At 43.0% G+C, this 26,461-nt stretch overlaps 1 protein-coding gene across 1 annotated transcript in view; it reads left to right on the top strand.

Annotated features, from left to right (window-relative positions):
• RBL2 (RB transcriptional corepressor like 2) overlaps positions 1–26,461 on the top strand; it is a 53,413-nt gene that overhangs the window by 13,439 nt on the left and 13,513 nt on the right. Inside the window, exons 5-17 of the mRNA XM_004583852.2 lie at positions 561–689; positions 2,158–2,318; positions 2,405–2,469; positions 3,246–3,432; positions 8,429–8,595; positions 11,198–11,307; positions 13,140–13,243; positions 14,650–14,787; positions 18,141–18,305; positions 18,802–18,910; positions 23,428–23,697; positions 23,880–24,160; positions 24,245–24,421. Of these exons, the coding sequence (XP_004583909.2) occupies positions 561–689; positions 2,158–2,318; positions 2,405–2,469; positions 3,246–3,432; positions 8,429–8,595; positions 11,198–11,307; positions 13,140–13,243; positions 14,650–14,787; positions 18,141–18,305; positions 18,802–18,910; positions 23,428–23,697; positions 23,880–24,160; positions 24,245–24,421 (2,063 nt within the window). The remainder of the gene's footprint in view (positions 1–560; positions 690–2,157; positions 2,319–2,404; positions 2,470–3,245; positions 3,433–8,428; positions 8,596–11,197; positions 11,308–13,139; positions 13,244–14,649; positions 14,788–18,140; positions 18,306–18,801; positions 18,911–23,427; positions 23,698–23,879; positions 24,161–24,244; positions 24,422–26,461) is intronic.

Here is a 26,461-nt window from a genome sequence, read left to right as displayed (position 1 = left end):
GAAATGGGCTTCTTTATTACCAAGCATTTGCTGGCTGTTACCCTTGATGTGGGTCTAGAATTTAAAAATCCTTAATTTGCTCTTGTTGCATTAATTTGTACTTATATTATTGTGTAGGAAAGTATTTAAAATGTTACTTTTAGAAACCTGGTGAAAGGTTTTGTTCTTTTTCATGTAGTCACACAAGAAATCAGTTCTATTTCTGCGAACTTTCATGACAAATTCTTAAAATACACATGGGCTTACAGCTTCAGATAATTTTTTAAGTTTTTGGTGTTCAGAATTTTCAGAGAACGGACTGAGGATAAGTTTGATTCAACTACTAGACATTTAATGATGCTTATTGAATGAATTGCATTTTTAGTAATTGTTTAGTTTTCGTTAACCTGTTAGAAACTTAAAAAAGTAATCATTTCAAACTGTCAGGTTACCAGCAACACTTCTTGAGCCAACTTTATATAGTGTATATTTCATTATAGTTTTAAGGAGAAATATATTTTCTGAAATTTATGGAGTATTACTTTAACCTTGTATGTAACTGTTCATCATTTTTCCTACAGGTAATTTCCCCAGGATTAGTGATGATCTGGTGAATTCTTACCATCTTCTGCTGTGTGCTTTGGACTTAGTTTATGGGAATGCTCTTCAATGTTCCCATCGTAAAGAACTTGTGAACCCAAATTTTAAATGTAAGTTTCTAAATCACAGATAGTTGGACAGCCCACTTTTTCACATTGTTTACTGTTGAGAGTGGTGGATGTGGTGCAGGTTTTCCAGCATAAGAGAACAAGCCATATTTTTAAAATATTTATTTAATGGGCCTGACTTGATGGCCTAGAGGCTAAATCCTCACCTTGAAGGTGCCAGAATCCCATGTGGGTACCAGTTCGTGTCCCAGCTGTTCCATTTGCCCTTCAGCTCCCTGACTGTAGCCTGGGAAAGCAGTAGAGGATGACCCAAAGCCTTGGGACCCAGCACGTGCATGGGAGACCTGGAAGAACCTCCTGGCTTCGGGTTGGCTCAGCTCCAGCTGTTGCAGCCACTTAGGGAGTGAACCAGCAGATGAAGATCTGTTTCTGTCCCTCTCTGTAAATATACTCTTCCAATAAAAATAAATAAATCTGTAAAGAAAAAAGTAGTTATTTGAAAGGCAGGGAGAGGGGAGATAGCTTCCATCTGCTGGTCTGCTCCCCAGATGCCTGCAGCAGCCAGGGCTGGGCCAGGCTGAAGGCAGGAGCCAGGAGCTTCATCTGCATCTCCCGCCTGTGGGCAGAAAGGCCCAGGTTGTCTGGACCATCTTAGGCTGCTTTTCCCAGGCTCGTTAGCAGGGAGCTGGATGGAAAGCAGTGCAGCCAGGACCAAACCTGTTCATTTATGCTGGTGGCATTACAGGTGGTGGTTTAGCTCAACTTTGCTACAACACCAGTCCCACAAAAATATTTTTCAGAAAAGCAGCTGAAGATGCCAGCGTCTAAAGTCTTAAGATAATAGTAGTTTCTGAAATTGCGAGTACTTCAAATTGTTCGCAGAAAATGAGATTCTTGAGGTGCGCTCCTGTCCTTAGCAAGGAAAAGGCATTTAGAAACAGCAGTGAGGGTGTCTTGGAAGATGACTGCGTTTTTTGTGTTTTTTTTTCTGTATATTGGCAAGCTTTGTGCCTGACACACTGAACGAGGCCCATGGGAAGTTAGCAGAATTAATCTGTTTGCTCTTGATTTCGTGAATTAATGTTCCTCGTATCTTTTCTCTTTTCCCACTTCCTTCGTAACTCCTTTTTATGTTTTAAATGGTTGTCTGCTTTCATTTTTTTTCTCTTGTGCTGACAAGAGTAAATTAAACTAATCTTCATACACCTAATATAATTAAAACAGAATATGTGATGTTTGAGCTGGAGCATTATCAGGGTGCTGGATTAGAAGAGGAGCAGCTGGGACTCTGAAATGGCATCCGGAGTGCTGACCTAACCTGCCGTGTCCCAGTGCACAACCCCTTAACTTCTGGGGTTTTTTGATAGATTGTTTAAATAGAGTCAAGGGTTATTTATACTGTTTCTGTAAACTCGTGCTAGCTTGTGCTAATTAATATTGTATTTCAGTTTGTTACAGTTTTAGTTTATTATTAACTGGTACCTTGATTTTGTGGGTCTCTGTGTTACAGGCCTATCTGAAGATTTTCATACTAAGGATTCTAAGCCTTCCTCTGACCCCCCTTGTGTCATTGAGAAACTCTGTTCCTTACATGATGGCCTGGTTTTGGAAGCAAAGGGAATAAAGGAACATTTCTGGAAGCCTTATATTAGGAAACTTTATGAAAAAAAGGTTTGTAAATAGCACAGAAATAACATGGAAATGTTTATAGGACTTGATGAAATACCGTAACATAAGTCTGTCTGCTTTCATTGTAGTTGCTTAAGGGAAAAGAAGAAAATCTTACTGGTTTTCTAGAGCCTGGGAATTTTGGAGAGAGCTTGTGAGTACATCTGCTCAAAATTATTTTTTAACATTCTAAGTGTTGTCCTTAGTGAACCTTGAACTTTAGTGTTCTTATTTAAAAGGTCTTAATTGTATTGACATTGGAAAGGCGGGTCTCCCGCGTGTGAGTTCCCTCCGCAGATGCCTGCCAGGAGCCCAGAACCCAATCTCTGTAGTGCAGAGACTGCAGTCCCAGAGCTCTCTGCTGCCTTCCGGGCTGCGCATCAGCTGGAATCTGGAACTGGAAGCTGAGCTGGTCCTCGAACCCAGGCACTCTGCTCTGGGATATGTGTGTCCTGAGCAGCATGTTAATTAATTGGTTCGTGAAGTGCACATGCCTCTTAAGTGCCTATTTAAAATTTTTTTTTTTGAAAATTCTGTGATTGTACTTTGAGATTAAGATTTTATTAAGGTTTTGAGTTGTACATTTGTGAATAAAGACATGATGTAGCAATAATGAAGTCTTTGGCGTGCCTAGAATAGCTAGGAAAGAGTTAGGCTTCTCACCTCATCAGGAGCTATGCCTGCCAGGCAGTTACTTACCTGGAAGCACCATGAGCAAAATACCTTTGATGCTATGATGGGTAAATATAGTGTGACAATTTTATGTATCACACTCTTCAGTTTTAATAATCCACAGTGGCTCCACTAAAATTTAACTTCTAAAAAATTCTTAGAAATTTTAATGGGGGAAAAAATAAGTAACCTGGAGCATAGGCTGAAGAGGCAGCTCTGTGAAGGCGTTCATGGTGTGGTGCGTGTGTTTTCTTCCAGTAAAGCCATCAGCAAGGCCTATGAGGAGCACGTCTTATCCTCTGGGAATCTAGATGAACGAGTATTTCTTGGGGAAGATGCTGACGAGGAGATCGGCACTCTCTCCAGGTGTCTGAACACGGCTTCAGGCACAGAGACTGCGGAGAGGGTCCAGATGAGGAGCATCCTGCAGCAGCATTTTGACAAGGTGAGCTGAGCCGTGCCAGGAGCAGAGCAGCTGGTTTCTTTGGTAACTCCTGCTGTGTGTTTTACTTGCCTCCACCTGGAAAAATTTCTATCATACTTCTCTTAGTTGGAAAACAACCTGCGTATTTGTGGATTTACTTTTTGCCAATATCTGTTTTCAAAGTTTTTAATTAGGTTTAAGAAAAAGAGAACTTACATAAATTTAAACAGATGTAATGATCAGCCAACACTGTGCAGCCTTACACATAATAAACACAGAAGCCATTTGGAAAATGTTAACCACCAGGGAAGGGACTAGACAAACAGGGTCTACAGTGTTCAAGAAAATTCTGTCAAGCTGGGTTACAGGATCGTATCATGTTATTTCCGATAGACACTTAGGCTAATGGAGACTTTAGAGTGGGGCTTCAGACAGGCACCTCCAGAGGCAGTGTAGGTAATTCAAGGGGTAACTCTCATCCGCCTGGGGGTGAGCTGCTTCAGTCTGGAGACTGGTCTGCTTATTCACTCAGTAAATATTCTACAACTAGTTAGCAAGCTGGATTGTGTCCTGAACACTGGGAACATGCCAGTGAACCAAATAGTGACCAGCACTGTGTGCTAAGAGCTTATAGGCTAGTGGTTGGGGGAGACAGACGTTAGATCGCTGAAGATGTAATGGAGTATGTGAGATGATGGTATGAAGGAAGAGAGTAGCAATACAGAATATTTGGGGAAGGGAGAGAGCAGGTAAGCGGGCTTGGAGCTATTCGAGAGAAGGTGTTGAGAACGTGTTTCCCGGGCCTGTGGGAAACACAGCTGAAGTTGAGAGATGAACAAGTGCAAACCCATATCACAGAAATGGGATTTCAGGGACAGTGAGAACACTGGGATGGTGGGCATGGAGGAGCGAGGCAAGAGTGGCAACAAATGAGGCGGAAGTAGGATCCTTAGACCAACAGGATCCCCCATCTCAGAGGACATTCCACAGGTGTGTGATCTGTAACACATGTTAAGGATAGGCCACCCTCATTGCTCACCCCTGTGTGGCTTGAAAAACAAACCCTGGTGCACATGGACGACAAGGCAGCTGGCTCCCCCAATCCAACAAAGGAGCTCGAGTGCCCCTTCAAAGGACAGAAAGAGAAGCGAGTTGAGTAACTTGTCAGGCTAAGTTTCACAGCAAGCACCTGAGTCTTTGGACATTCTGAGGTAAATATGGACAGCTGACACGTCTTAGAACTTACACAGAGAGAACGAGAAGAGCCCGCATGAGGACAGATGGATGTCATCACCTCTTGTACAACAAAGCTAACCACCTCGCAGAATAATCAGTATAATATGGGGAACAGAGCCATGCCCATGTGTGTCCCTCTCCCACAGCTAACATACAGGTAACACCCTCTGGGGCGTTCTTTGCAGCACTGAGGTCTCTGAGGCGGCAGCTGGGTACCCGCTGCTTCCCCTGGCATTTCTGTGGTCTCCTTCCAAGGATGCAGGAGTGAAGAGAGAGACACTTCTCTTCACCCACCTTCCCCCCCTCCCCATCCAGGTCTGGCACACAGGGGTCTGCCGTCCCTTCACCTTTGTAATGAACATTAAAAAGTTAAAAAGTAAAGATCACGATGTCTTTTGAGACAAAGAGGGAGCAAGAGAGCTGGGCTTTTGCTTTTGCTTTTGCTGTGATTGAGGTGAAAATCAAGAGGACCCATGGAGTATAGTGACCCCACCGTGATCTGATTTAAATCTGTCAGGTCTTTTTATGGGAGGTAGTTCATGAAAGTTTGATTCAGAAATGTAGTTGCATTTGAGCTGTATTTTGGAGATAACACAGGATCTGGGGTATGAGAGAAATAGAGAACAGTCATCCCTGTGGGTGAACGGTATAAAATCTCAAATCCTTAGGTGGTATGCCGCCACTCTGAGTTAGGCCCTGCTGCTCTCACGCTCCCGCATTTTGCTCCTGTAGCTTCCCTTCAAGTCTTCAGTTACTCCAAGCACACTGCCGGCTCAAAGCCCTTGCCCTGCTCTTTCCTGTGCCTAGAACATGTTCTTCAAGACATTCAGTGGCATGCTCCGTGTCTTCACTTCATGCTGGTCTCTAGTATCCTGAGTGCTATATAAAATACTAACCACCAGCTTCCTCCACAACCCGCAGGACTTCCTTTCACCTTAGTTGGCACTTAGTTCTTATCACTGTTTGCAAGTAAGTAGGCAGGCAGCAAGGATTATTTTCTTTCTGCATTAGAGTTTAAACTTAATGACTAGTGGGCTCGGCGGCGTGGCCTAGTGGCTAAGGTCCTCGCCTTGATCCCATATGGCCGCTGGTTCTGATCCCGGCAGCTCCACTTCCTCTATGCTTCTCCTCCTCTCAGTATATCTGACTTTGTAATAAAAATAAAATAAAATTTTAAAAAAAATAAATAAAAAATAAACTTAATGACTAGTGCTGATGCAGTGCTTGGCACATAGGAGTTTCAAGGATGTTACAGTTGACATTGAAAGGCAATAGCAAGTCTGGGGGCTTTCTTTAAGTTCAAGGTGTCTTTTAGGCATTCAGGTGGAGGCATTGAGTAGGCACCATAGAAGTTCAAGTTGTACTCACAATGAGGTGTTAAAGAGTTATCAGGATATATGTGCTTTTTTTTCCTCTCAAGAATTATTTTGAGAGGCAGACTCTTAGGAGAGACAGAGAGAGAGAGAGAGAGAGAGAGAGATCTTCCATCTGCTGGTTCACTCCCAAAATGCCCACAGCAGCCAGAGCTGAGCCAAATCAAAGGCAAGAGTCTGGAGCATCTTCTGGGTCCCCCGTGTATGTGCGCGGACTCGGAGACCTGCCGGCTTGCGCTGCTTTCCCAGGCACATTAACAGGGAACTGAATCAAAAGTGGATCAGCCAGGACATGAACTGGTGCCCATTTGGAATGCCGGTACTGCAGGCTGAAGTTTAACCTACGAAGCCATGGTGGTGGTCCCACAGATGGCTGTGAAGCTGTGGAATGAAGAAAGATGAACCAGGTGTGTATGCTGATAGTAAAAGAAACCTACGCATAGAGCTTGGAGATTCTGAGTTTTATGTCTTCACTTGCAGACGATTATCCTAGTTTGTTTTTTTTTTAAAAAATATCAGCTTCATGTTTATGCCCAAGTTAAAGCAAGAGTCCTCTTGATCAGAACGTTAGGCTAAGTATTCACACAATGCTAACAGAAAGCCCCACGATGCCCTTGAGGAGTCTGGGTAGGAAGGTGTTTGGTTGACACACCTAGCATCCTTTGTGAAACCACTGTTACCTGTGGAGGATGTGGCTCTGTGCTACTGATTGTCCTGTATGTACCCGGTGGGCCTCCCCTTGTCAGTGTGCAGTGGTTTATGTCCCGTGACTAAGCTCGCTGCTAGAAACTGTCGGAGAGCAGCCTTCTGAACGCAGGTCATCTGCCTAGATCATTGTATTGCCTTAACACTTTGTATAGTGCATTTCCTCGAGATGCGGAGAAAGTGTGTAGGTGTTCCTGAATGGCGAGTTTCTGAGCTTTTTCTGTATCTTGTGACACTTGGATAGTTCTGTCACCAGATGAAAAATTTGGTGAAAATTTTGCAGGGTATTTTTAAAGCTCTCTAAAGTATGTTTGCTTACTACACAGGAAAAATGTGGCTTATCTTGGATGTTAAAGGACACTGTTAAGTTCTTTTAGTGCTTACACTTAGGGTTTATTTGAAAAATAAGGAAAGCTATTAGCAGATGAATTCATGCTTAAATTCATTGGCACTAAGTCATTCAGAACTCCTTTATTTTTATATTCAAGAATGTTGATTTTAACTTTCTATGAAGATCTGTCTGGAGAAATAAACCTGATTCGTTCTGGTAACTAAAGGTGGAAAGAGCTCAGAATGCTGAGAACTGGTCTGCACCTCACTCTCCTGGGAGGGTGTTTGTGTTACTCTCTCGCAACAGTTTTGATTGAGGTCTTTTGTTAAATTACAGATTTTACTTGGGCCAGGATTAATTACGAGTTATTTTTGTTTGTTTGTTTGGAATGCCGAGTTAGGGAGAGAGTGAGCAAGAGGGATCTTTGGCCGGCTGATTGAGTGCCCAGTGGCAGCATTAGCTCCAGTAGGGTGAGCCACATGGGTTACGGAGGGCCCAGGTGGTTAGACAGTCTTCCACTGCTTTCCCAGGCACATTTGCGGAGAGTTGGGTCAGAAATGGAGCAGCCAGGACTTTCATCTGCTCTCATAGAAGATGCCTGCATTGCAGGCTGCAGCTTAGCTTCGAGTGCCACACTACTGGCCTAACATGAATTCACAGCTTTATTTTGTTAATGTTTGAGTGCTGTAAGATAGTAATAGATGGCAATTCAGAGATGAGAATGACATTACTTTTTTTATACGTTGGGCCCGGCGGCGTAGCCTAGCGGTTAAAGTCCTCGCCCTGAACGAGCCGGGATCCCATATGGGCGCCTGTTCTAATCCCGGCAGCTCCATTTCCCATCCAGCTCCCTGCTTGTGGCCTGGGAAAGCAGTCGAGGACGGCCCAAAGCCTTGGGACCCTGCACCCGTGTGGGAGACCTGGAAGAGGTTCCTGGCTCCTGGCTTCGGATTAGCGCAGCACCGGCTGTTGCGCTCACTTGGGGAGTGAATCATCAGATGGAGGATCTTCCTCTCTGTCTCTCCTCCTCTCTGTATATCTGACTTTGTAATAAAAAAATATATATATATAAAAAAATTTATAAGCAATGCTTATGTATCTTCGCTTTTGCTCTTAAGCTGTGAGAGATGGATAATGAGAAGTTGTAACTTAAAGGTTTAACCTTTGATTGACTTTTAGCTGGCTAAAAATACATTTCATGGATTTGGTGGCTCATAGTGGTGTTCAAACTTCTGGGAATAGAAATGCTGGAGTTGCTAAAATTAGCCTTAAAAGGATGAAGTCCTATGGCCTATTCCCATTTGTGAACTGTTGAGATCTTTCTGACTGAAAAACAATGTTTTTCCTTTTGTTTTTAATTCTTCTCCTTTAGTCTAGAGCACTTAGGATCTCCACTCCGCTTACTGGTGTGAGATACATTAAGGAGAACAGCCCTTGTGTGACCCCCGTTTCTACAGCCACACACAGCTTGAGTCGTCTTCACACGATGCTTACAGGCCTCAGGAATGCACCAAGTGAGAAATTAGAACAGATTCTGAGGTAAGTTGGAGTCCTGTAAATCTTCCAAAACTCGATTGTTTAGAAGGTTTTTCCCGTGTCCTATTTTTAATTTTTTGTTATTAGCATACCTTAATTCACCTAATGGTAATTTTGTCAGGTGCATGCTTAGTCCTGTTGTTGACCAGTAGAGGACGTTAGCAGTGTTGACTCTATCAGTACTCCAAGAACATCTTTCTTTACCATTCTGTAATGTAGTATAAATGATAGGTAACAATACTGCACAGATAGAATAGCGCATCAGAATGTCTTCCCAGATGTTGTGTTCTGAGATTTCAGAGAGGCTGGGATGGGAGTAGCAAGTGTCAGTGAAGATGAGAGTTATCAGTTAACTTCACAAAGTCCTGAAGGGAGGCCAGAACTGTAGCTTTGGTAAGCTCTGCAAACAAGGCTGGCTGCTTTCGGTCCTTTGATCTGCCTGAGACTGATCGAAAAAGCAGTGAGCTTTACTGAAAACACGGTAGACTGAGACTGTCATGCATAACCTCTGGCAAGTTGAAATGAAAAAATTGCCTCTAAGGCCCCTTCTTTAGTCCTACAACATTATGATTTGTTAATATAAGTCCTATTAGATGCCATTTTGTTCCTGGTTGTTTGGAATTAAGAAGACGCTATTTACTTACATGATTTCCCCTTCATGGCTACACTCACTGAATAGCCAAAGCTATGTTTCCCTTTATTCTTTTTTTTTTTTTAAAGATTTATTCATTTTATTACAGCCAGATATACAGAGAGGAGAAGAGACAGAGAGGAAGATCTTCCATCCGATGTTTCACTCCCCAAGTGAGCCTCAACGGGCCGGTACACGCTGATCCAAAGCCGGGAACCTGGAACCTCTTCCAGGTCTCCCACACGGGTACAGGGTCCCAATGCATTGGGCCGTCCTCGACTGCTTTCCCAGGCCACAAGCAGGGAGCTGGATGGGAAGTGGAGCTGCCGGGATTAGAACCGGCGCCCATATGGGATCCCAGGGCTTTCAAGGCGAGGACTTTAGCCGCTAGGCCACGCCGCCGGGCCCAATTTCCCTTTATTCTTAAATTCAACTGTGGTTCAGCCTCAACAAGCTGTTTCTGTGTATGGCCTCATCCCAAGTCGTGCTTTTCGTGGAGCCACCTTTGCCTTAATTTAGAATATTTTATAAGTATATATATATATATATTTTTTTCTGAAAGATACTTTTTTTAAGAGTTTCTTATTTTTAAATTCATATGATACAATTCCATAGCCTCTTGAATTTTCCTTACCAGCTCACCCCTACTTATTTCCCTCACATTTTTACAGTAGTAAAGTCCTTTATAAACAGTCATAAGTCCATCATTCTGTCTCTATACCTTTCAACTCTCTTTAGCATTTCTGATCATAATAAATTCTTTGATTGCAAGTATCATTAGCAGGACCAAATATTGCCCAGAGATACCTATGTAAAACCAAAGGGTCCAATTTTAAGACTTGTTTTTATTTATTTCAATGGCAGAGTTAACAGACAGAGACAATGAACTTCTTTCTGCTGGTGCACTCCCCAAAGGACCACAATGGCTAGGCTAGGCCAGGCTAGACTGAAACCAGGAGCCAGGAGTTTCTTCTAAGTCTCCCACCTTGGTGCAGGAGCCTAAGAAATTGAGCCACCTGTTGCTGCTTTCCCAGGTGCATTAGCAGGGAGCTAGATCAGAAGTGAAGCAGCTGGAACTTAAACTACTACCCATATGGGATGCCAGTGCTGCAGGCATACGCGGTGTGCCGCAATGCTGGCCCCAAAGACTCCATGCCCATATGGGCTGATGTCATTGCTGGCAGCAGCTTAACTCTCTGCTACAACACTGGCCCCTAACTTGATATCTTAATCACTAGGCAGACACCCCAACTTTTCCCCCATAAATTAGTATTTTGTTATTTATGTGTATGTATGTGCATAGTAGGTACAGAGTGTGATAGATACAGAGGGAGACCTTTTATCTATTGCTAAACTCCCTAGCTGTCTACAAAGAGCTGGGATTCAGCCTGGCTGCAGTCAGGTGATGAGCACTCGTCCCAGGATTCTCACCTGGTGGCAGAAGCCCAACCCCTAAAGCTGTCACATGCTGCCTCCCAAGGCAGGCATTTGTGGGAAATTGGAATCGGAATGAAGTTGAGACTCCAATCCAGCCACTCTGTATGGCATGTGGTGTTCCAGTTTGTGCTTTAACTTGTTCACCACGTGTCTGCACCCCCTCATTACTCCAGCATGAGTTCTTATTGGGAATAGTGCAGTTGAGTACCATTTTGATTGTCATCAGTGAGTGGCGTTGTGTAAAGCACAGGGGAACCAGTCATAGACATCAAATGGTCCTGACAAACATTGTTCAGCTTACTGCGGTAAAAGACCCAGCTCTGCACAAAAAATGTGCTTCAGTCAGAATGGCATAAGTGTATCATCTTTGATAGAATATATAGCATCTCCTGGATTAATTTGGGAAGTGTGCAAGGATAGCTTTTGTTCAGAGTGCTTTATATTTACATGATAATTAAACTAAAAAGTTGTGAGCTTTATATCCCTTAGTAGCTTGCTAAAACTTTTAAATTATATAATTTTTTTTTCTGACTTTAGGACATGTGCCAGAGATCCAACCCAGGCTATTGCTAACCGGTTGAAAGAAATGTATGAAATATATTCCCAGCATTCTCAGCCAGATGAGGACTTCAATAATTGTGCTAAAGGTAAGGTGTTTAGTTTGACCTATGAGGAATTTTCAGAAAGGTCATAAAAATGAGTATATTAAAAACTTGCACACAGATTTCACATTTTTTCTCACACCATCACACCCTGGGTTAGGTATTTGGTGTGGCTGTAAGTCACCGCTTGGGACACCTGCATCCCATGGTGTCTGGACGTGAGGCCCAGCTCTGCCTTGGTTTCCAGCTGCCTGCTCATGTGTACCTTGAGAGGTGGTGGTGATAGCTCAGGTGGGTCTCTGCCACCACGAGGGAGACTTGCACTGAGCTCTCTTGCCCTGACTCTGGCCTTGCTCAGCCCTAGCTGTCACAGGCATTTAGGAAGGGAAGCAGTGCATGGGAGATCAAGTTTATCTCTGTCTGCATCTCAAGCAAGTAAGTGTGTAATTTTTTTTTCTTTTAATTGTTTTTCCAATTTTTTGAAATACTGTTGTGCTTTCCAAATATCATTGCCAATGCTGCAGAGGGAGGATTAGTTTGCTGTGCCACCGAGCGAGCCCCACTTCTCTGATCTTTTTAAAAATTTTTTTTATTTTGCTTTCATGTGAAAGGCAGAACGATAGGGACAGACAGCAAGAGATGATTCACCTGCCGGTTCATTGCCCACATGTCTGTCTGACACATTTCTTCACACAGATCCTTTACATACAGATGTCTTTGTTCATTCAGCCTGACTCAGCTTGTGGCCATCATCTCTTGCCTGTCAGGGTGAACAACAGGAAGCTGGATGGCAAGGGCAGTGGCGGGGACCACGCACTCCAGTGTGGGGTGTGGGCTTCCTAAGCGGTGAATCACTCGCTGTGCCAAGCAGCCGTCCCCTGTCCCGTCTCTGAAGTTTCACTTGTCTGGAGTCCTTTCTTAGCAACCAAGTCAGAAATACGAGGAAAAGATTGACTTTGGCCTGAGGATGGAATATGACTGTATAATTTGTCTTTTTCCAAATGATTTGTGGGACCTTCTCAGGAAGAGAGATTTTAGTATGATAACTTTATAACGTTAGGCCTAAGGTACTTTTTAGTTCATAGGTTATTTACTTTGTATATGTAAACTACAAACTAAAAGTATACTAGATCCTCAGCATATTCGTAAAAATCACAGAAAATAATAGCTGTTAAAAGACCAAACCTGCCTGGGAGTTTTTTCCTGTCATGAATTAGAACCAAGTACAGTTGTCCTGTGGCATCCACAGGAAGTTAGTTCCAGGATACCGTTCCTGTCCCCAGGAACCCAGAATCCACGGATGCTCAAATCCCTTAAAAAAATGGCATAATATTTGCATATAACCTACACACATCCTCCTTTAAATTATCTCTAGATTACCTGTAATTCTTAATGTTTTGTAAGTGCTTTGTAAATGTATTCTGTAGTTTAGGGAATTTGACAAAGTGTGCGTATGTTTGATCCAGAGTCAACCCTCTTAGCCGTAACTATGTAGTACATGTCAGCAGGAAAACATTTTCAATCTGGAGTTGGTTGAATCTGTATGTGCAGCAGGCTGTTTGGAATATTACCAATTAAATACCTCATAATATAGGGTTGTTTTATTCAAATATAAGGCCTGATGCTTAATGGAATGCTATTATATAGTTCATTATATGCAATTTTCATTTTATAATTTTAGAAAAATATGAATGTTACCATGATGAAAATGAAATATTCTTACAAATAACTGAAATAGTAGCTGTACAAAGCATAGCTGTCTGAAGTGTGGGTTGATTGGTCAATTTTCTTTGGTCGGTGGAGAGGGAAGTATGGGCCTCTGCTTCTCATGTTTCTTAGAATCTGATTTTAGTGGTTTTGTTTGGTTATTTTTGCAGAAATGGCCAGCAAACATTTTCGTTTTGCAGAGATACTTTACTATAAAGTGTTAGAGTCTGTTATTGAGCAAGAACAAAAAAGACTGGGAGACATGGATTTATCTGTGAGTAAAACAGCAAAACAGCTTCCTCCGGCCCAATCCACCAAAAAAAAAGCCATTACCTGGTGACCCGTATGTGTACTGCTGTTTTGATTGTTACGAATTCATCTGTTGTACATCTCTCGTGTAAGTGGACACATGCAAAAGGGGCCAGCATTTGTTGTTCAGTGATCTGGCTTTTTTCAATTAAGAGAGCATCCAAGTTGAGAATCAGAACTTCCTTCCCTTTTCAGGCCGATTAACCTTGCATTTGTAACCCCGTTTTTGGTTACTCATCTGTGGGTGGCCATTGGAGTGCTCTCGTGTTTGCTGCTGCAGCCGGTGCTGCTGTGAATGCTACCTTCGTGGTAGGTAGCTGGCTTCTCTGGTGCTGTCCCTGGAAGGGGAATGTTGGGACATGCACTAACTTTGGGTTGAACTTTTTGAAGATCTGCTGTGTGTGCTCTGTGCAAATCTGCCCTTTCACTTTGACGCCAGCTGTGTGTAAAAGGTTTTGGTTATTCTGCATCCTAAAAATATTCGATATTTTCTGTTTTTCTGATAACATCCATCCTAATCATCGTGAAGTGGCTAGTGGTGCTTTTGATTCACATTTTCCTAAGAAGTAGTGACGCTAAAATAGGTTTCCATGTGGTTGGTGACCCTTTGTACATGTTCTTTGGAGAAATGTCCACTTTAGTCCTTTTCCCATGTTTGAATTGATTAGTTTACCTTTTTTTTGTCATGTTGTAGTAATTTTTGTATATCTTTGCTATTAATCCTTTATTAAATATATGATTTGCAAATACTTCTCATTCTACAGTTTTCATTCTGTTGGTAGTCTACTTTTATGCAAGAAAGTTTCTAATTTGAATGAAATCCAGTTTAATCCATTTGTTGTTGTTGCTGCTGCTTATGCTTTTAGTGCCTAATAACTTCAATTAAAAAATAATAAGTGTTGATATACAGTTTTGGAAAATGAGTAAGCAAAAAGAAAGTAAGAATGATCTGATTATGGCATCTGATGGACACACTGGCGTTGGTACTTGGTCCTGTGTGACTAACATGCTTCGCTGATGCCTTCTAGGTATCTGTAAGACGGTCCCTCTTTCTGTAAACCCTGATTCGTACCAGCTTTCCACATCATCTCCTGAACCTGAAGGAGGAGTGTCATTGTATTTTGGTTAAGGAGTATTGCATGCTCTGTAAACTATTTTGTAACTTCTTATATATTCCTTTAATTGCTTTTTTTTTTTTTTGCCTAACTTGGATTTACTGTTATAAAGTTAAGAAAATTTTGTAAGGGAATAAACACATGCATTTGACTAACTCAGAATATAAGACTGATATTTTTATTTAACTTGACTACATATCAAATACATTTTTAGAGTGGTCTGATATTTCTAAGTGTTGCTAACTTTGTTTTGTAGGGTATTCTGGAACAAGATGCATTCCACAGATCACTTTTGGCCTGTTGCCTTGAGGTTGTCATTTTTTCTTACAAGCCTCCTGGGAATTTCCCATTTATTACGGAAATATTTGATGTGCCACTTTATCACTTTTATAAGGTATATTTAAAAACATAATACTTAATGGGGACAGATGTGTAGCAGAAATAGTTCCTAATGTTTTGTAGCATAGTTAGATAGCTGATTGACAATGGAAGAATGTTTCAGAATAAGCTCTAGAGAGGATTTTGAATGTTCTCAGCACAAAGAAAGTGATAAATAGGCAGCTAGGCCAGTTCTCCCCTGATGAATCCACATTGGATATGTTTATTGACATGTCACATCATACTTCATAAATATGTACAATTTCTATGTAGCAATTTTTAAAACATGCATGCTTGATAGGAAGTCTGTATCATCAATTTCCTTGTTTATTATCTAGTTTGTGAGGATATTCTTTTTGTTTTTCATTTTATGACACAGTTTCATAGACTCTGGGATTCCCCCGACCCCTCCCCAAACCCTCCCCCGATATTGAATTCCCCCATATTGTTACAGTAATACAGTTCATAACCAGTCATGATTCCCTCATTGCGGCCATGGACCATGCAGAGAGTCCAGCATCTCATTGTCCAGACATATTCAACAGTTTCATTGGGAGGCCATCTATGATCTGAAAGTAGAGCTGGCAGAATATCAGCCCCTCCAAAGAAAAACCACTACACAACTTCAACAATTTACAACATCATGAAGTTAATTGACATGCTACTGAGTGATCAGTGTGTTAGAAAATGCAAGTTCTTAACCACGGAGGATATTTATTCTTTTAGTTACTTATGTAATATTTTCTACTCTGTTCAGGGAGCAGAGAAGAAATAACACTCTTTTTGTTTGTTTTTTAAAGATTTATTTATTTCTATTGGAAAGTCAGAAAAAAAGAGAGGAGGAGAGACAGAGGAAGATCTTCCATCCAATGATTCACTCCCCAAGTGAGCACAACGGCCGGTGCTGTGCTGATCCAAAGCCGGGAACCAGGAACCTCTTCCAAGTCTCCCACATGGGTGCAGGGTCCCAAAGCATTGGGCCATCCTCGACTGCTTTCCCAGGCCACAAGCAGGGAGCTGGATGGGAAGTGGAGCTGCCGGGATTAGAACCGGCGCCCATATGGGATCCCGGTGCGTGCCAGCTGAGGACTTTAGCCGTTAGGCCATGCCGCCGGGTCCGAAGAAATAATACTCTAAAGACCTATATAAATTCTTTTAAAGATACAGTAGTATGTTAGCTGTATTTTGAATAAAAATCTGCATCTGATAAAGGATTTTAGAATACTTTAAATTTATAATAAGAAAACCTAAACCAGGCCTGGCGTGATAGTGTAGCAGTTAAAGTCCTCGCCTTGAATGTGCCGGGATCCCATGTGGGCACAGATTCTAATCCCAATGATCCCGCTTCCTCTGCAGCTGCCTGCTTGTGGCCTGGGAAAGCAGTCGAAGACGGCCCAAAGCCTTGGGACCCTGCACCTGCGTGGGAGGCCCGGAGGAAGCTCTGGCTCCTGGCTTCTGATCTGCTCAGCTCCAGCTGTTGTGGGCACTTGGGGAGTGAACCATAGGACAGAAGATCTTTCTCTCTGTATATATCAGCCTTTCCGATGAAAATAAATAAATCTTAAAAAAAAAAAGAAGAAAACCTAAACCAGTGTAATACATGTCACTAGCTAATCTTCCATAGCAGGCTTCTTATTTTTTATAAATTTAAATTGCTTCGGGCCTGGCGGCGTGGCCTAGCGGCTAAAGTCCTTGCCTTGAAAGCCCCGGGATCCCATGTGGGTGCCAGTTCTAATCCCGGCAGCTCCACTTCCCATCCAGCTCCCTGCTTGTGGCCTGGGGAAGCAGTTGAGGACGGCCCAATGCATTGGGACCCTGCACCCGTGTGGGAGACCCGGAAGAGGTTCCAGGTTCCCAGCTTTGGATCGGCGCGCATCGGCCCGTTGCGGCTCACTTGGGGAGTGAATCATCGGATGGAGGATCTTCCTCTCTGTCTCTCCTCCTCTCTGTATATCTGACTTTGCAATAGAAATAAATAAATCTTTAAAAAAAATTTAAATTGCTTCTTTTTTTATAGGTTAATTTTTTATTTGAAAGTCAGATATGCAGAAAGGACGGAAGCCAGAAAGATCTTCCGTCCAATTATTCACTTCCAAAGTGGGCACAACGCCAGGAGCCAGGAGCAGGAGCCTCTTCTGGGTCTCCCACGTGGGTGCAGGGTCCCAAGGCTCTGGGTCATGCTCGACTGCTCTCCCAGGTCAAAGCAGGGAGCTGGAAGGAAAGTGGAGCCGCCGGGATTAGACCCAGTGCCTGAAAGGATCCCAGCACATGCAAGATGAGGACTTTAGCCACTAGGCTACCATACCAGGCCCAAGTACTTTTTTTCAACTATTTAGTTGTTTGAAAGAGTTACAGAGAGATCTTCCATCTACCGGTTCATTCAATTGGTTGCAACAGTGAGAGCTGGCCAGTCAGAAGTGAGGTGCCAGAAACTACTTTCACGTCTCATGTGGTGGAAAAGTCCCAGGGACTCCAGCCATGTTTCACTGCTTCCCAGGTGCAGTTAGCAGAGACATGGGAGAGCTGGATCAGAAGTGGAGCTGCTGGAACTCACATGGCTCAACAGGCACCACCTTTACCCACTAGCCATAGCACAGGCCCCAGCAACCTTCTCATTTTATGAAAATGTGACAGGCAGTGTCAGAAAGAAAAATGGGATGATGGACTGTCTGGCATTGTACCAGTGTTGTTGGGGCACATTTAAATAGCAGACTGATGGAATTGTAACTCCTTATGAAGAGTGTGACATTATGGGAAAAAGTAATCGGGGGTGGAAAATGGGGGAAGGAAAACCCATAGTATCCAGAATTGTATGATAAATTTTAAAAATAAAAATTTAAAAAAGAGTTCTCTTTCATAGTTTATAGATAGGTACAGAGTTACAGCATTTATTTTTTTTTTAAAGATTTATTTTTATTACAAAGTCACATATACTGAGAGGAGGAGAGATAGAGAGGAAGTGGAGCTGCCGGGATTAGAACCAGTGGCCATATGGGATCAAGGCAAGGACCTTAGCCACTAGGCCACGCTGCCGAGCCCTACAGCATTTCTTCTTAAAGTTTTCTTGGTATCCATTTAGTATATTTGATTCATGGTGCTTCTCATATGGCCAAATCTAACTCATCCTGTCATTAGATTGAATCTTAAAGTTTTTTTAAAAATATGAAATCCTAAAATAATGTTCTGAACCTTTGTATGCATGGCATATTTTGCATGTGAAAATGAGTGTATCACTATAGTGTGAGCCTGAAAGAGCACCTGTTTCAAAACAGTGCTGTTCTAATTTTTTATAAGATCTTTGCCTAATTTTATGTCTGATGTTCTTAGATCACGATAATACTAAATCAGGGTATTTTTTCTTTATTTCAGGTGATAGAAGTATTCATTAGAGCAGAAGATGGCCTTTGCAGAGAAGTAGTAAAACACCTTAATCAGATTGAGGAACAAATCTTAGATCACTTGGCATGGAAATCAGACTCCCCACTCTGGGAGAGAATTAAAGACAATGAAAACAGAATCCCTGCATGTGAAGAGGTTTGTGAAATATTTTCACATCTTTCTATAACGTCACTGTGCTAATCCTAATCCTCTTTCAATGGAGAGAAGTTAAACTTCGTCTTCCTCTTGGGGCACTAGAGAGTGTTCAGTATGTAGTGTCTTGACATCAGAGAGGAGATGACTGTCCAGAGGTGTTGGGACAGGGTTGGGTGTTTTCCTGATTTTTCTCATCAAATTCTTGAACCTTAGAATGACAGGCATTCTACCACTCCAAATCAGTAATGAAGCTGAATTCATATTCAGTGTGCAGCTATTCAGGTTTTAAATTTTTCTCAGGACTGCTAGAAAAATCTTTTGTGGCTTTAGTATGAAAATGAAAAAGACTGCTGGTTTTATTTAGGTGGGCTGAGGAGCCACAGTCATTTTGTTTGGCTTTCTTACCTTAGATTGTTGGTTTTGTATTTTGTATTTTTTGTTTGTTTATTTGCTGTTGTATGGTCTTTGGCCGTTTTGTGTAACTCCTTCTGCGTAGGTCATGCCCGCACAGAACCTGGAAAGATCAGATGACGTTTGTAGCGGTTCCTCTCTGACTCCCAGAACAGTGAGCGAACTTCGTGCTGATTCCGGAGGACTCGGAAGAAGTAAGTTCAGATACCAGGAGAGTTAAGTTTCATCCAAACCTACAAGTGAAGTTATAAGGCATATGGAGAAGAAACATCCTGTGCATTTTAGTGCCTTATGGACCACTTAGAAAGAATGTGTTTTAAGAATATTGAAGAACAGAGGAAAATAGTCTTTAGAAAGGATAGAATACCATATATTTATTGTGATCTTGTTTTTTTAGTATCTTTTTCTGTAAGCATATAAAAGGGCAAAAGTGGAATCAATCTTCTAAACATAAGAATATGACTCTGGGATGACAGACTTGCTGGTGATTTTTTTGTTCGAAAGGCAGAGCAGCACACATGGGGAAGGCTGAAGCCGGAAGCCAGGGGCCGCGTCCAGGTCTCCGCGTGGCTGATGGGTCCCAGGCCTTCATTTGAACCTTCATTTGCTGTCTTCCCAGGCACATTAGCAAGGAGTTGGATTGGAATCAGAGCAGCCAGGGTTTGAACTGGCACTCAGATACATGATGATGCTGGATCAGCGAGGACTTAACCCAGCACTCGGACCTTTGATACTGTCCGCGTAGGTGCTGGCTCAGCCCACTGTTACAACACAAGGCCCCAACCATAAATTTTTTTATACTGTGTTTTCATACACAGAAGTAGTTTGGGGCCTGGCGCTGTAGCCTAGCAGCTCAAGTGCTTGCCTTGAACATGTCAGGCTCCCATATGGGCACCAGATCTGATTCTGGCAGCCCCGCTTCCTATCCAGCTCCCTGCCTATGGCCTGGGAAAGCAGTCAAGGACAGCCCAAAGCCTTGGGACCCTGCACCTATGTGGGAGATCTAGAAGAAGCTCCTGGCTCCTGGCTTCGGATTGGCTCAGCTCCGGCCGTTGTGGCCACTTGGGGAGTGAGTCATCGGATGGAAGATCTTCCTCTGTCTCTCCTCCTCTCTGTATCTGCTTTTCCAATAAAAATAAATCTTAAAAAAAATTTACTTTGAAAGACTTAAGGCAGCATTAGCAGCTCGAACCTTCTTGGTATTTTGTTCCCTTTTTCATGGCTGTTTACATTTGCCAAAGTTTTATTTATACTTCTCATCTACAAATATTTAAAGGCAAATATGTATTGCTTTTAAAATCAGAAGAAGTGGAGCAGCTTTGTTACTGATGGGGCCACATGATGCAGCTAGGTCCCAGGAAGGTGCGAGGTGAGCGGACTGCGCCCTGCGAGGCCCCAGCTCTGTCACGTGAGCTGCGCTGTGCTGACGAGGGCTGGTGAGCTTTGCGTCTGCTCTGCAGGTGGGGCAGCTGCTTGGGTGCTCTGGCAAATGTTAAAGCTTGTGCTCATGTGAGTTAAGAGTACCTTTTTAAAGAGTAATTTTATAAATTCCAAGAGTCCTGGGTTGCTGGATGCCACTAGTTCATGTTCATAAGGTAATTGATGAGCACTAACTATACGAGAGAGATCAGTCTTAACTACTGAAGCTCCCAAGTATATTTAAAAACATTGAAACCCATTGACCTGCAGTCTTATATGTAGGCTCGGGGAGGAAGAGTGACAGTACTTCTTGCCATTCAGAGGTTGGTGTGAATACTTAGAAATATCCTGCCCCTCAGTAGTCAAAGTTTTTATTTGTAGGGTGGTGAAAGTTTGGGAAACAGAGGTAATGGTTGCACAACATTGTGGATAGAATTAATATCACTGAAATGTACACCTAAAAACCGTTAGAAGCGCAGCTGTTCAGCTAGGCAGTTAGGAAGTGTATCTCCTGTGCTAGAGTGCCTGGGTTCAGGTGGCAGAGGTGAACGCCCACAGCACTGGGTTCAGGTGGCAGAGGTGAACGCCCACAGCACTGGGTTCAGGTGGCAGAGGTGGACGCCCACAGCACTGGGTTCAGGTGGCAGAGGTGGACGCCCACAGCACTGGGTTCAGGTGGCAGAGGTGGACGCCCACAGCACTGGGTTCAGGTGGCAGAGGTGGACGCCCACAGCACTGGGTTCAGGTGGCAGAGGTGAACGCCCACAGCACTGGGTTTTGCCACTCAGTGGGAGAACAGGGTGGAGGGTCTGGCGACTGTGGATGTTTGAGTAGTAAGCCAAAACATGGGATTTTCTCTCCTTCTTCCTCTCCTTCCCTCAATCTTTCTCTTCCAACCTCTGCCTCTCAATAAATAATTTGATTAGAATATTTAGAATGCCTACTTTTATGTAATTTATTTTAACATAATTTTAGAAAAGTATGCTGAAATACTGTATTATACCACTTATGTGGATGAAATGCATATTGTGCATTTTTAAACAACTTTTTTTTATTGATTACATTGCATTATGTGACACTGTCTCTTAGGCTCTGGGATTCCTCCAATCCCTCCCCATACCCTCCCCCCATGGTGGATTCCTCCACATTGTTGCAGTATTACAGTTCAAATTCAGTCAAGATTCTTTCTTTGCAAGCATAGAGTCCAGCATCTTATTGTCCAGATAAATTCATGGTTTCTTGGGTAGACCATCTCTGGGCTGAAGGCAGAGCTGGCAGAAAGAATATCATCCCGATCAATTAAAAGCCACAACATAACATCAACAACAATTTACAACATTATGGAATTAATTGACATGCTATTGAGTAACATATGTTTAAAAATGCAAGTTCTTAACCACATCCTGTGACTACTTCATTGACATTTCAATTTTAGTTTATACAAAAAACCGGTTGCTATACACCTTAAAATGGCTATAGGGTACTACTCAGCTGTCTCGTGTCTATTTGCATTTTAGCATTCAGCAGTTTATAGTGTTGAAGCATAATTGTGCTGAACTTGGCAGATTTTAGGGTAGTCTAAACTGTCTTATAACTCTAACAAGGCATATGTCAACAGTTGAGGTGCAGAACAGTTTTAGGAGGGGTGTGCAGAGAAATCTTCAATACCTTAGTGAGGAGTGACTAATCTTTGTGTCCTACCTAGTAAGGTGTATGTGAGTCCAAGCTGACCATTTCCTGTCTGGTTCTAAGCTTTCCTTATGGGTCTCTATCTATCTATTCCAATTTTTAAACAACTCTCTTTCAACAACTAAGCCGAGTGTAGCAAACTAAGCCGCTTCTTGAGGTACCTGTTCTACTCCTGGCTGCTGCAGTTCTGATCCAGCTGCCTGCTAATGTGCCTGGGAAGTGGTAGGAGATGCCCAAGTCCTTGGCGCTTGCACCCACATGGGAGATCGCCAGCCATGGCAGCCATTTAGGGAGTGGAACACTGGGTAGAAGAGCTTTCTGTCTCTCTCTGTAACTCTGCCATTCAAGTAAAAATAAATGTTTAAAAAGAGGTATCAGGGCCCAACACAGTGGACTAGCAGCTAAAGTCGTCACCTCACACACACCAGGATCCTATATGCACGTCTGTTCTAATCCCAGCAGCTCCACTTCCCATCCAGCTCCCTGCTTGTGGCCTGGGAAGGCAGTCGAGGACGGCCCAAAGCCTTGAGACCCTGCACCCATGTGGGAGACCCAGAAGAGGTTCCAGGCTCTTGGCTTCGGATTGGCACAGCTCTGGCAGTTGCAGCCGCTTGGGGAGAGAACGAGTAGACAGAAGATTTCCTCTCTGTCTCTCCTCCTCTCTGTATATCTGCCTTTCAATAAAAATTAAATCTTTTTTTTTAAGGAGCCAGTGTTGTAGCCTAATGAGATGAGTCTCTGGATGTTGTGCTGGCATTTTGTATGGGCACTGGTTCACGTTCCTGCTGCTCCACTGTTGATCCATCTCCTGGTTGCAGCTTGGGAAGGCAGCAGAGGATGGATTAAGTCCTTGGGTCCCTGCTTCCACATGGGAGACCTGGAGGAAGCTCCTGGCTCCACATCAGCCCGACTCCGGCTGTTGTCATTGGGGATGTGAGTCAGCATATGGAAGATCTCTCCCTCTCTGTCTCCCCCTTGTCCTTTTAACTCTGCTTTTCAAATAATAAGTAAATCTTTAAAAATAGAAAAAACCCTGGCTTCGGATTTTAATCATTAAAGAAAAAAACTAGCCTGAAATGAATCTAAACAGTGAGATTATTTCAGAAAGTTCATTGAAAAAGTAATTAAAAATTTTATTTTGCTGTAATAAATTTTGAAATCCATGCAGTTTTTTTTTTTTTTTTCAAAGTACACATTTTCTGTTATCTTCTGTAAAGGTTAACTTGTTGATTTGAAAAGCAGAGCAACAAAGGGCTTGAGTGTTACCATCAGCTGGTTTGCCCCTCGGATGGCTGCAACAAGTAGGGCTAGACTGGGAGGAAGCCAGGAGCCAGGAACTCTTGCCTGATTTCCCACATGGTGGCAGGGGCCCAAGCATGTGGGCCATCGGCTGCCTCTGTTTCTCCTCCTCTCAATAAAAATAAATTTATGAAAGCAACAGAGTAGTTGGTACTCAAACCAGCACTCATATGGGATACCAGTGTCAGAGGCAGCAGCTGAACTCACTACATCACAGCTGAACAAATGGCAGTCTGTCCTGTTAGATAAGTTTGATCTCTGGTTCTCTGAATTAAATGACTTGTTGGATTTGCTTTCACCCTAGGCATAGCCTCTCCAGCCACGTTATATGATCGGTACAGCTCCCCAACGCCCAGCACTACCAGAAGGCGGCTGTTTGTTGACAATGACAGCCCTGCGGATGGGGGCACACCCGGGCGCATTCCTCCACAGCCCCTGGTCAATGCTGTCCCTGTGCAAAACGTACCTGGGGAAGCTGTTTCTGTCACGCCAGTTCCTGGGCAGACCTTGGTCACCATGGCAACGGCCACCGTCACTGCCAACAATGGACAAACAGTGACCATTCCTGTGCAAGGTAGGGCAGGCAGCATTACACTGAGTTTTCCTTATGGCATGTTTTGGAGAGTCACTGAGATTTTGTTGACACGGCACAGAGGACTGGTGAGCAGCTGGGGTTTGGGAGGGGAGAGATTGGGAGCCTCTGCCTGGAGATCCTTGGATTACAGACTGTCTTTTTTTTCCTGCTACAAACTTTAGGTATTGCCAATGAAAATGGAGGGATAACATTCTTCCCAGTGCAAGTCAATGTTGGGGGACAGGCGCAAGCTGTGGCCGGCTCCCTGCAGCCCCTCAGTGCTCAGGCCCTGGCTGGAAGTCTGACCTCTCACCAGGTGTCAGGGACAACTTTGCAGATTCCTGGCCAGGTGGCCATTCAGCAAATTTCCGCCGGTGGACAGCCCCAGAAGCAAGGCCAGCCTACAGTCAACAGCATTGTTAGACCCAGGAAAACCAGTTCTTTATCACTTTTCTTTCGCAAGGTAATTTTTCCTGTACCTTACCAGAACATGATTAAGAAATGCGAGTGTTAAACAGAGATTGAAAAATTTGTTTTAATGTGTTAGGTTTATCACTTAGCAGGTGTCCGCCTTCGAGATCTTTGCGCTAAACTAGATATTTCAGATGAACTGAGGAAGAAAATCTGGACCTGCTTTGAATTCTCCATAATTCAGTGCCCTGAACTTATGATGGACAGGCACCTGGACCAGCTGTTAATGTGTGCTATTTATGTGATGGCCAAGGTAAGGACTGCGGGGAACTGGGAAGGCAAAGATGCTGCTGTCTTACCCAGGATATTTTTAACAGCCTTACTCATTTAGAGTTCACTCCTATAAAATGCACAGTCCAATGTGTTGTATATTCACAGATACGTACAGCGATCACACTTGTTAAGTATACTGTTGTTTTATAGACACACAGCAACGTGTCACCGCTGGGCGTGCAGTTCTGAGCCATTGGCCTTCGTGGCGGGTTTCTGCATGGATGTGTGCTTTCGTTTCTCAGGGGCAAACACCTGGTGAAGGACTGTTGAGTCTTGCAGTCACTGGCACTCTTTGCCAAAATAGTGTGCTGTTTCAGGAATTTTTCCAGGTTGTGTATTATTCAGATAAAGTTCAAACTGCACAAAGGCAACCATTTTAAAGAAAACAGTTGAGTGGCATCCGTGCATTCAGTGCTGAACACCTGCCACCTCTTTGTAGCTGTGTGAAAGCTTTGCCTGGCCACGGAGGAAGGCCCCTTCCCCTCCCTGTTCTCCCTTCCACACCCCCTGTCACTCGTAGTTGGCTTTCTTGCTGTATGGATCTATCTCTTCTTGAGTTTTCATATAATGGAATGATACAATCTAAGGGTATTTCAAAAAATTAGTGAAAATGCAAATTTTTGGTGCAGAAAAAAAATGAAATCCACACAAATGAAGGATCTTCAAAATGTTAATGAAAATGTGTTCTGAAAAATCCCTGAGTGGATTTTCAACTGTTTTTTTTTTTTTGCACCAAAACTTATTTTTTAGTTATGCTTTTTCATGAACTTCACAGAGTACCATGCGTGTGACTTATTTGGCTTAGAATGTTGTTAAGCTGCCTTAAGGTTGGCATGTATCAGGCCTCCGTTTCCTTTCGTGGTTGAATGATACTCCATTGTTTCGCTGCATTCCAGTTCAGTGGTGGTCCTTTGGGCTGTGTGAATCCCTCAGCTATTACAGAAGGTGCTGTGTGAACATTTATGTGTATGTAGCTAAGTGCCAGTTTTCAGCTCTTAGGTTTACCGCTAGGAGTGGAATTGCAGGGTTATTATGTGTTTAATGTTTTGATGAACCACAGCCCTACCCACAGCTGCTGGCATCGTCTTTCACTGCCATCCGAAATGCAAGAGAATTCCCTTTTCTCTAAATTCTTGCCTAATTTTAAGCTTGTACATGCAAACGCACCTCAAAATTGAGTGCCATATCATTGTGGTTTTGGCTTCCATTTGCTTAATGATTAGCAGTACTAAGCTAGATCTAGTGTGTTTCATTGCCCATTATCTCATTTTTTGGTTCTAGCCACTCAAATAGATGTACAGTGCTACCTCATAGTGACTTTGATTTGCATTTATCTATTGATTAATGATCTCATATATCATCTCATTTGTTTTTTTCCTGATCATTAAGTCTTAAGATTAGGAAATAGAATCACTCTACCCTTTTTTTATTCTTGTCATTTTAAGATTCTTTGGCTATTCTAAGTCCCTTGAAATTCCACATGAATTTTAGAATTAGGTTACAAAGGAAACAGCTAGCCTTCTCATAGGGCTGCATTAAATTTATACATGGGCCAGGGTGGTGGTCTAGCAGCTAAAGTCCTTGCCTTGCATTTACCGGGATCCCATATGGGTACAGGTTCTAATCCCAGCGACCCTGCTTTCCATCCAGCTCCCTGCTTGTGGCCTGGGAAGGCAGTTGAGGATGGCCCAAAGCCTTGGGACCCTGCACCTCCATGGGTGACCCAAGGAGGCTTTGGGCCCCTGGCTTCAGATCAGTGCAGCTCTGGCCATTGCGGCCACTTGGGGAGTGAATCATCAGATGGAAGATCTTCCTCTCTGTCTCTCGTCCTTTCTGTATATCTGACTTTTCAGTAAAATTTTTAAAAAGTCAATAATTAAAAATAAAAAAATCTATATCGATTTGGGGAATATTATTACCTTAGCTGTTACAAGTCTTCTCATCTGTTAACATGAAATGTTTTATATTTGTTTAGATCTTTGCTTTATTTCAAAACTGTTTTATGCTTTTGAGAGTATAA

Source organism: Ochotona princeps, chromosome 16 (genome assembly GCF_030435755.1).
Source record: "Ochotona princeps isolate mOchPri1 chromosome 16, mOchPri1.hap1, whole genome shotgun sequence".
Classification (NCBI taxonomy): Eukaryota; Metazoa; Chordata; class Mammalia; order Lagomorpha; family Ochotonidae; genus Ochotona; species Ochotona princeps.
Note: the sequence above shows the minus strand (reverse complement) of the source record. Positions and strands in the feature narration are given on the sequence as shown.